Genomic DNA, 13,242 nt, shown 5'->3' with positions numbered 1-13,242 from the left:
CTTACTCTTGGAATAAATAAGAATATCATCAATAAACACTATCACAAATTGATCCAAGAATGGTTTAAAAATCCGATTCATCAAATCCATAAAGGCTGTCGGAGCATTAGTGAGTCTGAAAGACATAAAAAGAAATTCATAATGTCCATAACGAGTGCGAAAAGCTGTCTTCGGTATATCCTCCCTCCTAATCTTCAACTGGTGATACCCAAACCGCAAATCAATCTTGGAAAAACACTGGGCTCCTTGAAGTTGATCAAATAACTCGTCAATGCGGGGTAAAGGATATTTATTCTTTATTGTCACCTTGTTCAATTGTCTATAGTCTACACATAATCGCATGGACCCATCTTTCTTCTTTACAAACAATACCGGTGCACCCCATGGAGAAGTACTCGCACGAATAAAGCCTTTGTCAAGAAGATCTTGTAGTTGCTCCTTCAATTCTTTAAGCTCAGCTGGAGCCATTCGGTAAGGGGGTATAGATATGGGCTGAGTGTTGGGAACCAACTCAATGGAGAACTCAATTTCCCTATCAGGTGGCAATCCAGGAAGATCTTCGGGAAAAACATCAGGAAACTCAGATGCTATGGGAACTTTTTCTAATTTGCCTTCACCCCATTGTATATTTGTAACCACAACTAAGTATCCTTGACAACCCCTTCTTAGTAACTTGTTAGCTCTCAAGGCTGAGATTAAGTTATGGGGCATACATGTGGGTTTGCCTTGAAATGAGAAAGGTGATTTTCCAGGTATCTCAAATTTAACGATCTTATTGTAACAATCTAAGGTAGCATGATGGGACGACAACCAGTCCATACCCAAAATCACATCAAAATCTATCATACCAATAACTACTAAGTCTGCAAATAATATTTGGCCCGCAATCGATACGTCACAAGAACGATATACAGACTCAGCGAACAATTTATCACCAATAGGTAAAGCCACGACTAAGGCCTCGTCAAGAACAGATGAATTTTTACCAAGTCGAGAGGCAAACCATAAAGATACAAAAGAATGTGTAGCTCCAGGATCAAACAAAACATGAGCATCTTGGGAACAAATAGAAAGAATACCTGTAACCACTACATTTGATGCCTAAGCATCCTGACAAGTCAAAGCAAAGACTCGAGCCTGGCCTCTTCCTGCTTGCATTTGTCCTCTACCTCCAGGTCCTCTACCCTCATGTTGAGATGTTCTCGAACCCTGAACAGAAGAATTTCCCATTTTTTGCATAGGTGTAGAATGAACCTGAGTAGGCGATAAAGCTGCTGGGGCTGATGCATGACTAGATGATGGTTGTGTCATAGCTACTGGGCAGTTCCTCCTGATGTGACCTATTTGACCACAGTGAAAACACTCTTTACCATCTTGGAAAAAATTTCCAGTCGTACCACTAGAATGTTTCTGAGGAAAAATGGACCCTGTTGATGCCTTATGATCCGATCTACGACTTTGCACAGTACGATAAGATTGTCCGCTAAAACCACCCCTTTGTGAACCTGACCTTTGTTGCACTTGATGACCATACATAGAACCGCCGCCACTACTAGAGTACTGACTGTATGATCCTTCAACTCGTTGTTTCTTGCGAGAATCTTGTTTATTACCTCCTTTATCCTTTTGTCGTTGCTCAATTTGAAGTGCCAAACTCAGAACCTCAGCAAAAGTGGAACATTTAGACCCAACCACAGATCTAAACAAGTACTCTCTCAATCCTCTGATGAACTTCTTGATACGCGACCACATGAAATTTCAAATTTAGACAACAAGGGAGACCATCATAGAGTGCGAATAGCTTTTGCGAGTAAATGGTGCCCGGGTTCACAATTTACTAACAAAAATCCATTATCACTCTATGTCTGCAGCTATTTGGACCTACGACCGAGCTCTGATACCAACTTTGTCACGACCCAACACGAATCGTGACCGGCGCACGAACTAATACAAGTTCGGCAAGCCTAATGACCGAATTTAACAATAAATATAAGATTTCCAAAATGACCATTTACTTTAAAAATAATATTTACTAAAATTTCGACAAAATCACATCTGTATTTTCAATATTTCCAAATCAAAATAAACCCTGTTTGCAGCATATACATCACTAGTCAAAGTTTCAACATTTACGTTCTTAACTTTATACATCCCAAAATGAAATATTCCTAGACTCAAAATAGCTGCAGATATTCGATCAAACCAAAAGATATATATACAAATTAGCCTACCATAAAGGAGGCCTACCAAAAGAGTGAGACTGATGAAGATTTGAATGAGCTAACAACTTGCTACTCAGCTGACTGGAAATCTAAAAAAAATATGTAAGAAGAAGGGGTAAGTCACAAAGACTTAGTGAGAGATAACAACCACTACCAACTAGATGGGAAACACACAAAGGCACGAGCATTTGATTTTTAGAAGCTTGTAACAATTATTGTATAGTAGTAACTCTCTCATTCAGTATTATGTTTGCATAATCTTTCTCATTTGTACCGATTCTATTCAAACCATTGGAATTCCTACTTTGAGACTTACCGGTTCGTCCCTAGAATCTATTTACCCGTTACACCTACATGACATCGATTATCTTCGTCTATGCCAACAATGTTGTTATTTATTTTATGATTTTCTTCTTCTTCTTTACGCAAGTTTTTTCCCTATTCCAACACAAAAAGCAAAACATTTTCAACATGTGAAACCTAATCGAACTACTTGTTTACACAGATTTTCCCAATTTTTGTTCGGTTTCCTGGTTTATACTCTGGTTCGGATGTAGGGCGGTTTTTAGGTCTACTCGGACTGGTTACTGGTCCAGCTAAACCGCTTGAACCGGCTTGTTCGGTTTTAATTACCTTGGTCTCCATCATGTATTACTCGCAGGGCCGACCCTGTGGGTATGCAAGGTGAGCCACCGCACAGGGCCTCAAACATTCATGACCTCTAATTGTTTATATCGGTCTATTAAAAAATTTATATATGTAAAAGAAATTAATGACTTTGTTACTACTAAAAATATTTTATAACTCAAAAAATAAAATATTTAATAAACACACTCTTAATTTTATAAATAACTTGCTGTTGATTGTAAAAAAAGAAGCAACATTACAAAAAAGTTTTTTTTCCCCAAGAAAATGTAAAGTTGATAATGATATTAGATTGAAGATGTATTTTAATGTCATTGATTAAAATATGTCGCTTTTAAATGTTATTTACTATGATGACTATTTTTTATGTTATTTACAATTTAAATAGAGAATGACTTTTAAAAAAAATATATTTTTATTAAAGATCCATTTTAAATTTTCAAACAGGGCCTCCAAATACTTGGGACCGGCCCTGATTACTCGGGAAGAGTAATGTAATCAAATATATAACGACTAACGAGGATTAATTTGTTAGGTTTCACTTCGACTATAAATGAGAAGAATGTTAGATACTTAATGCTTTGAAGTTTTGGATGAAAATGTGATGTCTTGCTTTCTTGTGGTCTTGGAGCATTGGTCTATTGTTTCTCCGAAACTCTCCAATAAGAGGTCTCAGAGTCGTGGTTCGGCTTGGTGGTTAAATCTCGAATCAACTATTCAATAAGTAAAGTTATATTCATTACTTTTATTTATAAAAATCTTTTTTTTTTTAATAAATATTATAAAACTTAGAATATTTGTTATACGTAGATTCTTGATTGTTCCCTGTTTAGGGAGTAATCCCTAAATCATAAAAAAAAAAACATTTTAAATTCCTTGAATATAACTTATGTTAGTCATAGAAGTTCCTGACGTTAAGTTGCATAAAAAAACCATTTGTTATCGCTGACCTGGACTGTTGGTTGACTACCCACATTCTCATATAAACTATAACAGAGTTAGCCATAACAAGTTAACCTTAATGAGATTATTAGTATAGCTAGATTGATTTACAAATTTATCAGTAACAATACAGGTGAAAAGTTACGATGATAAAAGAGCCACGAGACTGATCCTAGCTACAACTGATATCTACTAGCATAATAATTTCAATCTTTGCAGTTTTACACATGGTGCCAACAAAAATTATGTAATTAACTCGTACAGTGTTGAATTAAACATTGTGCATCGTGCATATACCAAAAAAAAAAAAAAACATTGTGCATCGTGCAACTTGGAATTATAAGTGTTAAGTATTGCAATTTAATCTGGATTAAGCTAAGTGGATACCTCTCATTCCACAAGTTACTCAAGCGAACTATCAATCAAGTACAACAACAAAATCAATATATTTGCATATTATGAGCCCCTCAGCTACAATAGTCATACATTATATTTCCCCAAAAGCGTCTAAACTACCGCCTCTTAACCAAATTTATGTGTCTGCCGATGAATTATGTCTCATTCTAAATCTCAGTTCAGAACACTTGCTTTCAGGTTACAGTGCTCTCAGTAAAGGATTTGAACTCGGTCTTTCACTGCTGCTGCTCATATATTTGCATGTAAGTTTCTGAAAGCGCAACCAAATGAGGGAGTGTTTCTGACACGTGCAAATCCTGCATCTCATACCTAAAAATTCAAGGAGTTAGACCTTAAATTTTTCGAACAAGATATATACAATTCTATACTATTAAAAACATAATTTACCATAGTTCTTCTGATTTTCGTTGCACAAACGCCCTATAGGAACCTTCACCAGGTTTGCCATCATGAACAATGTTTGCAATCAAATCATATTTAGAGCGCAATTTCTGGTTTTCTTTTGGTGTTGGCAAGGGAATGTAATCCTTCAACTCCAGATTCTTCACAGGAAAGTTGACTGAAACAAACATTCAATGAATTAATGTGAACTTAGAAATAAGTAGACTGATATTAATTTGAATATAACGGTTCATTGCAACATAAGCTCTCACCTAAAGTAGGATTCTTTTCCACAAAAAAGTTGTTCTTAGTAAATCGTCGCATATGAAGAATCATATACTTAGGCAATCTGGTAACACGATACTGCATTCTTGCTATATGAGGACGAACCACCTCTGTGACAGTCTCACCATCAAACTTCTTTAGTATGTTAAAGAGTGGAACCTAGAAACCAAACCTTATCAGCAAGCAAGAGAGAGAGACAGATAAAACATCATTATTCAAAACTAAAATGAACTGAAAACAGAAAAACAAAAATAGGAGGAACTTCGTCATAGAATTGTAGAATGAACTTAATGTCAATGGCTATGGAAAATTATTATGGGTTGCAATTGAATTTATAAACTTCAAGTACTGACACAAAAAACCATACAAGTCATGACAATGATCAAGTCTACTTCATTTGGTTTCAATAAAATAAATTGTTTTAAAAACTTCAATGTCTAAAGGGAAACAAGAGCTATGCAGATCTATGCGAAGTATCTTGATATATTAAAAATAAAATAAGTGCTTATAGGAGAGATAGTAAAATAGCAGACATGATGCATTCCATCTAGCATGCAAAACAAACCATAGTAAAAAATCTACTTCACTTGAAAAGTAAGAGATGATGAAAAATCAAGAGAAAAATTCACTAGAAACTAGAAAATATGCATGAATGTGGCCGGCCGCTCAATTGGTCAAGTAAATATCATAAAGTTATAGTTTTTTTTAAGAATGGTTTGAAAGTGATATTAAGTTACCAGTCTTTATTAAAATTATTACACCAAATAAAATAATATCTAAATGCAATTGTCTATTATTGAAAAGAGATTAAAATTTAACATATATAAAGAAGATTAAATATGAATCAGTATATGTAGATAAAAAAGAGGTTGTTTTTATTAGTGGGATGAATTTCTCGTTGTCTTGTCTATATGTAACAAGAAAGATAACATTGAGTGCAGAATTACCTGAGGAATTATATTTTTCTCCATCACATCCTTGAAAAGAGGAGGTGGTGGCAAGTCCAACCCCAGCATTAGAAATGGCATATTTGAAGTTTCTTTGTTGGATGCAATCTCTTTAATAACCTCAAGTTCACCCTGCAAGCACAGTAAGTTTAATACAAAACACAACTCAAGTGACTAGTTGCAACCAGCTAGTATCAATGAAAAAAGAAATTAGAGTGAAAAGAACCTGAAAACACTCATAAATTATGCTCATATTCTTCTTTATAGTTTTAAGATCAGCATGCAGCGTATTAAGAAGCCATGACACGAACTCAACTGGGTCAGACTGCGCACCTATACGAAACCGTTTTTTACTAGCTTTCATCACTGCTTGAAGAAATTCATGAGGGCTGACCTGTTGATATGCATATTATAGATAAAATATAAAATTTTAATGACACACACACACACAATGACGGCATCAGAAACAAACCTGTCCTTTAAAGTTTCGCGCATGCCAGATCTTCCTAGTGAGTTCACCAAATCGATGAACAAGTGGAGATTTGCAGTGTTGATAGTTTTCAGGGATAAGAAAAAAATTCCTCAACGGGGTAACTCTCATTAAGGATTGAATTGTTACATTCACAAAATCTGTCTCCTTAATATTATTAAGTCCAACCTGAAAAATTGTCATATGATGGATAAATATAAGAGTTAAAGCATCAACCTAGAACTACCAATCAACAATAATCAAAATTTCATTTTCTACAAGAAAGAAGAAATATACCATTCCTGGAAGGTAACTAGAACCATCAAGTGCCCTGGACCATTGCTTATTTTTATCTAGTTGTTCAACATCTTTTGCAGTAAACCTGCAGATAAATATATCCTAGTAGTTAATCTTTAGAAAAAGTCGACATAATGACAAGGTAAAATGAGCAAGGAAACATAAACGATAACCTAAAAAAATAACTTAATTAATGGTAGAGCTTCAAAGGTTTCTTTGTAATTCTTAATGAAGGGGGGGGGGGGGGGGGGGGGGGGGAATTGATCTTTTAGGGTGACTGACAGTGATCAAATGCATAAAAAAGCCAAGTGGGTAACTGAATTCATTGAGCAAAAAATTATGACGCAATGATCAAAACCTATAAAAATAAATGCTATTATCCAATCAGTATATAAGGAAGAGAAAAATTAATGCTAATGATCTAAGAAACAAGCATAAAATAATTCTTCCTCGTGAAAACATTTTCAGTACCTAAAATGGGATTCCAAGATGACCCAAACATCAACTGTGAACCCGTAGTACCCAGTCCAAGGAGTTGTCCAGGGTTCTGTCCAACTTTAAGGCTTACCACTGGCCCCGACATGGAGTAGAACGTATACACATAACACCACTGGCACTGAGGATTCAGTTTCATGCCTATCCAAAGTGTGTGTTTTAAACAAAGGCTCAAATCCGATATTCCTACTAAACTTTATATAGGTAAGTGACTACTGCAACTATAACCTACTGCAACTACAACCCTGGGTGAAAATACTTGCTCTATTTTGGAAGGTCCGCAACTTAAATTTTGGAAAGAATGGATACAAATACTTCGTTTTTCAGTGGAAGGAGGGGTACAAAAGGACAAATTTGTCTGGGCCAATAGCTGATAATGATACATACATTGGACAAAAGCTTATAAAAAAAATACATTAGACAAAAGATGAAAAATATAATAGTCACTAGTCAATCTATTTTTTTTAAAAAAAATTGTGTGCAGCAAACAAAGACAAATGAACAAAATAGACGAACCTTGGGTTCAGGACATGCCGAATGTCATCTAATGAAGGATCATTAATTTCATAGCCATCAGGAAGACAGTAGACCTTTTCGGTAAGGAGATTGATATAAACATGGTGTCCGGCTTCCAGACTATGCGTATAGGCATGAGACCTTTTCCCTCTACCTTGGTAGTACTTACCACAAACCAAACATGCATACACATTTAAATTTGACAAAGAGACAGAACAGAACTTCTCAAAGTCAAAATCCAAAACCTGCACACAAAATGATACCAAAAGTCAGATACATCCATATCCAAACTAGCAAAACACGTATCTACACACCAAATAAATAAAATACCTGTCTATTAACAGTATCAAGGTATGGGCAGTCCCTCCGAACCTCCACCTGGCGACAATTTCTTCCAGTCAATAGTTCTTCATGTGAATCGTCTTCTTCATCACTGTCATCATCCCCTTCATATTTATGCCCATTCTGCTGAGACCCACCATTCCTATTGTCGCTAACAGTGCTCTTATCCCTTTGATAATAATCTTCCTCCTCATCGATGTCAGCATAGTAATTAGCCAACCCAGAAAGCGGATTTGCAATTGAGACAGGAGGAGAAGAGGGAGAAGAGTTCTCATCCACTCTTTGCCTTTTCAATTCCAAATCAACCCCTTCCTCCTCTACTCTATCACCAGTTACCATTTCCCTTTTAGATGTCATGTTCTTTGCTAAAGCACTTCAAAATCAGCTACAAATATAACAAGCAATGAGATGCTCCTACATAAACACTATTGCGCTGTCAAAGTAAGCCAAAAACAACGTTGAAGAAATGGATGACAATTAATTGCAGCCCCCAAAGTTTCCAAGTTTTGAAGTAAAACCAAATCTAGAATCATCTTTTACAAACCAAATCGTAAAGAATTTGTGCAAAAAGATTAATATAGTAGTTCAAGTCTGATTTAAGAAACTTTACAATAAATTAATAATTTCATGAGAACTACTTTTTGTGTGGGTACTAACCCTCTGGTTCCAGAGGAAGGAGGCCCTAGTAATATAGAGTTTGGCCGCGAGGTAAGTAAAGCGCCAAAAATTGTTCCAACCAGGAATTAAACTCAGATTCTCTCGAACTATTTGTCCTATAGAGAGCTCGTTAACCACTTGAGCTCAATCACTTGGTTTGAGAGCCACCTTTTAATGTCAATTGTAAGGAGCATTATCATAAGATTTTTAACATTTAATTAGAGAAGTAAACGTTATTATTATGATCAATACTTCATTCCCAATTTTTTGTACTAAAAAATTAACCTCTGAGTTTAGGTCTTAAGTCTTAACTTTTTTAAGATGCAACAAGAACATGGTCAGGGGCAACACGAAAACAATTTAGCTTAATTTCTCACTAATTACACATATAGCTAAGTCATTTTCTACTACCTCTGATTCAGGAAAATATAGAGAACAAAAAGCATACGAAATCGAATGAAATCTCACAAAATCAGTGTGCTGAAAACGAAATCTATCTAATGAACGAAAAATGAATTGAAAACTTACAGAGGAGAAGCAGAGAGAAGAGAAGCAACGAGAGAATGCGAGAAGCGTCTTCTTCTTTTCTTTTCTTTTTTTTGACACAAGAAGAACCGTTTTCTGAATTTGTGCTTGTTGTGGGCTTTTTCAAGTAATGTGGGCTTTTTTTGCTACACGCGGCCCATTTATTCTATACAAATCCCTCTAAATTGCTCGGAATCCCCGTTTTATTTGAAGTGTATCTTTCATTAGTGTAAAATTCTACGAAAGATAATTTCGATTAGTGTATTTTATCTTTGTGAGTAATTCGAGGGAAAAAAAAGTAATCACCCAAATTTAAATTCAGATATTTGAAGTTGAGTTACAAAAACTCGAGAGTACCTTTACATCTAACTGAATATTCCAATCAATTAAATACAATTTAAGTTGAATTCAATTGATCTAAATTATAATTGTAATATTTTATTAATACTAATATTATAAATTCAACCGATCGTTAGTTGGTTCAGTGATGATTGACGCTAAACTTGGTAGGAAGGACCGCGGTTCGAAAAGAAATGAGGGGGGTCGGGAGAGAAACCATCATTTAATAAAGTTGAGTTAATGTGCAATGTAAATGGTAAGTTCTTAGTGAACTTCCCAGCTCTAAAGTTTTATCCACTACACATTACCCCTTTCCCCTAATTTTTTTTCATAAAAAAAAAAGTAAATCACTGTATCATATTAATCTTCTATTCCGTAAGACATTTTTAAATAGGTCTCTAACATTATGAATATTTTAAATTTGTCTCTGATTCTATAAAATTGTCAAATTTGCTCTCTATATTTAACCACTTACTAACAATTAAGCGATCATATTTTACAACTTAATATCAATTTAGTCATTGAGTTTACCCATTTATTCTCTCAATATAGTCCTTGATATATTTTTTGAAGGACTAATATCTTATAAAGTTAGAGATCTATTTAAAAAATAATTATAAAGTCGGGGACCGATTTGGTGGTTGGTTTATTAAAAAAAGGATTCACTTTTATCACCCTACCGGTTATTCACGCGTCTTACGCCTTTCCCTTTTTACCTTTCTGCTACTTAAGTAGCGGACGTTATAAAAAGGAGAATTTCTAAAAAAATGTCGTCGTCCGCTACTTATCGGATGTTATAAAGATATAATGTTTTGGGAATGTCCGCTACTTAAGTGAGGGTATTTTGGTAAATTTGTAGGGCGCACGCCAGAATGAGTAGGGTGGCAAAATGAGATCTATTAAATTTGGATGGACCCAAATGGGCCTATAGCTTGGATAAGCCCGCACAAAGTATACGAAACCTGAAAAACAAGAATTGGGAGACGCTGATACATACAGATTCTTCAACAAGACAATTCTTCCCTCAGTCTCTCACTTCGCTTCAGATCGCCGCTCTCCTCCTCCATTCCAATCTCTCGCACGCAGACTCAGGTTTCGTTTCATTTACTCTGATTTGCTTCTAATTATGACCGATTTATGTTTCGTTTCGTTCTACTTATGATTTGCTCTAAGTGCATGTTTGGTTCTTTGGTGATAAAAATTGATCTTGAATTAATTGATTTTGTGAAATTGATTTTACTTAAGTGAGTTGATGTGTTGAACAATAAATTTAAGTCTAAAAATCTAGTTTAGATTCAAAAGCAATAAATTCTAGCTTCAAGTTAGAATCAATTTTGGAGGCAAAATCACTCTACTCGAGAGCAACCAAACATGTCAAAATAAATTTTACACCTTCAGAATCAATTTTGGCTGCTTTAAACGTGGAACCAAACATCAGCTTAAATATTAGTTTTGGTTTTGTATATGATATAATATTGGTTAATTCTCATTGATGTGAATACAATTGGACTCGGTAGTTGGCAGTAAGACACTGACCAGCGAGTAGCAAATGACTGAACTTTGGATGGATTAGTAGTAGAATTGTTAAGGGAAAGTTTTGATTTTAGTGCATCTTGTTACTTTTGTAGCCATCTAATGTTTAGTGAAAATTTTGCTTTTTTTTTTTTTTTTTTTTTTATGAAATCTGTTTTATGGAAAGTGTTTATTTTTCTTTCAGATTATATTTCTGAAAGCATTTGAAATGGTTGATAGCAATACTTCCTCTGGGTCACCTGAAGAGACTCAAAATCCCATCCCAGATGGGAATGCACCTGCTGAAAGTGATCTTGCATTGGATAATCTAGCGCAAAAAGTTCAAGAATCTCTATCTCTTGACCAAAGACATAAATTTTGGGAAACCCAACCTGTTGGGCAGTTCAAGGATATAGGGAACCCCGCTTTGCCAGAAGGTCCTATCGAATCTCCAACCCCTTTATCCGAGGTCAAACAGGAACCATACAATCTTCCTAACCTCTATGAATGGGTTACTTGTGACATTCATGACGAGAAGATGTGCGATGAGATATACACCCTTCTTGCTAATAATTATGTTGAGGATGATGAGAACATGTTTAGGTTTAACTATTCCAAGGAATTTCTGCGCTGGGCTCTTCAACCTCCTGGCTACTTCACGGCTTGGCATATTGGTGTCCGTGTTAAAACTTCCAAGAAGATGGTTGCCTTTATAACAGGTGTCCCTGCCCGTATCCGAGTTCGTGATGAGGTTGTTAATATGGCGGAAATTAACTTTCTGTGTGTTCACAAGAAGCTTCGAACAAAGAGGCTTGCTCCTGTTATGATCAAAGAAGTGACCAGGAGGGTGCACTTGGAGAATATATGGCAGGCTGCGTACACTGCCGGAGTGGTTCTTCCTACACCAGTGGCAACTTGCCAATACTGGCACAGATCTTTGAATCCCAAGAAGCTAATTGATGTTGGTTTCTCTCGGCTTGGTGCACGGATGACAATGAGTAGAACTATCAAGCTTTACAAGCTACCGGAATCAACAGTCACACCAGGGTTTAGAAAGATGGAAATCCACGATGTTCCTGCAGTTACAAGGCTAATTAGGAATTATTTGAGTCAATTTATTGTTGCGCCTGATTTCGATGAAAATGATGTGGAGCATTGGCTTCTTCCGAGGGACAATGTTGTTAATAGTTATCTAGTTGAAAGTCCTGAAACTCATGAGGTCACTGACTTTTGTAGTTTTTACACACTTCCTTCATCTATCCTTGGCAACGCAAATTATTCAACTTTGAAAGCAGCATACTCATTTTACAACGTTTCAACAACTACCCCTTTGCTTCAGCTGATGAATGATGCTCTGATTGTAGCAAAACAGAAGGATTACGATGTTTTCAACGCTTTGGATGTCATGCAAAATGAAAGCTTCTTGAAGGAATTGAAGTTTGGACCAGGTGATGGTAAACTTCATTATTATCTTTACAATTACAGAGTAAAGCAGGCATTGAAGTCGTCTGAGCTTGGGCTTGTGCTTCTATAGTCCAAAAATTTATGGTATGGATGAATTTGAAATCATAATGATTATGCTGATAGACTTTGTACGGTTGCATATCATCATGTGGCAACCCATTTTTAGACCTTAAATTTTGGTTTACTTTTCGAACAAACTAATTTTGAAAAAGTCCTCAGAGGCAATTCTGGAGGGTCAATGATGCATAAGTGGTAGAACTTGAAGATTCCAATTCATGATTGCTATTTTTGTTCATGCTGATAACAGTGTTTGTCTATTCTAATTTTGGTGTTTGCCCTTTTATTTGGTTGAGAAGTGTATCTGTGTATGTCTTCTACCATTCTTTGTTTATTGCAAAACATGTGATCACATGATCCCCAACTTCAATAAGAATGGTTATTTTACTGCATGATCCTGGATGGTTATTTTACTGCATGATCCTGGACTGTGATTAGATAATCCTTCATTTCTTTGGTGGAAATCCTAAGATTATATAATTAAGAAATTGCTGAAATTTATTAAGGATTATATAATATGTTATAGTCAATTATGTTGCATCCACTTTTGGTCCAATGTTCATACAAATTTGGTAGTCTCCTACGGTTTGACAATAGGGAAGCTTCTTGTTCCATCCCCTATGCTCTAAAAAAATCACAAGTTAAACTTTTATGTGATATTGCCCCTTCCCAATGTTTACTTTCAGGCAGTTGGGAGAGGCTATTTTCATACCCTCATCCCCTTCATATT

At 35.6% G+C, this 13,242-nt stretch overlaps 2 protein-coding genes across 4 annotated transcripts; one reads left to right on the top strand and one right to left on the bottom strand.

Annotated features, from left to right (window-relative positions):
- Window positions 1-4,160: 4,160 nt before the first annotated feature.
- On the bottom strand, window positions 4,161-9,257 carry LOC123916559 (U4/U6.U5 tri-snRNP-associated protein 2-like). 3 transcript variants are annotated; one of them, XM_045968038.1, is made up of 10 exons: window positions 9,144-9,257; window positions 7,947-8,343; window positions 7,617-7,861; window positions 6,606-6,690; window positions 6,312-6,497; window positions 6,066-6,233; window positions 5,840-5,971; window positions 4,880-5,051; window positions 4,614-4,785; window positions 4,161-4,535 (listed from the first exon to the last, which is right to left on the bottom strand). In XM_045968038.1, exons 2-10 carry the CDS (start codon window positions 8,313-8,315, stop codon window positions 4,442-4,444), a joined length of 1,623 nt encoding a protein of 540 aa, XP_045823994.1. In that variant the 5' UTR covers window positions 8,316-8,343; window positions 9,144-9,257; the 3' UTR covers window positions 4,161-4,441. The 3 variants fall into 3 exon arrangements, with proteins under 3 accessions (XP_045823994.1, XP_045823997.1, XP_045823995.1); XM_045968041.1 differs by having other exon boundaries at window positions 7,947-8,383; window positions 9,144-9,255; XM_045968039.1 differs by having other exon boundaries at window positions 7,947-8,372; window positions 9,144-9,216.
- A 1,156-nt stretch (window positions 9,258-10,413) lies between these two features.
- On the top strand, window positions 10,414-12,904 carry LOC123914097 (glycylpeptide N-tetradecanoyltransferase 1-like). Its single transcript, XM_045965091.1, has 2 exons — window positions 10,414-10,571; window positions 11,197-12,904. Exon 2 carries the CDS (start codon window positions 11,221-11,223, stop codon window positions 12,523-12,525), a length of 1,305 nt encoding a protein of 434 aa, XP_045821047.1. The 5' UTR covers window positions 10,414-10,571; window positions 11,197-11,220; the 3' UTR covers window positions 12,526-12,904.
- Window positions 12,905-13,242: the final 338 nt, after the last annotated feature.

The sequence above is a fragment of the Trifolium pratense genome, linkage group LG3, assembly GCF_020283565.1.
Source record: "Trifolium pratense cultivar HEN17-A07 linkage group LG3, ARS_RC_1.1, whole genome shotgun sequence".
In the NCBI taxonomy this organism is placed as follows: Eukaryota; Viridiplantae; Streptophyta; class Magnoliopsida; order Fabales; family Fabaceae; genus Trifolium; species Trifolium pratense.
This window is presented reverse-complemented; position numbering and strand designations above follow the sequence as displayed.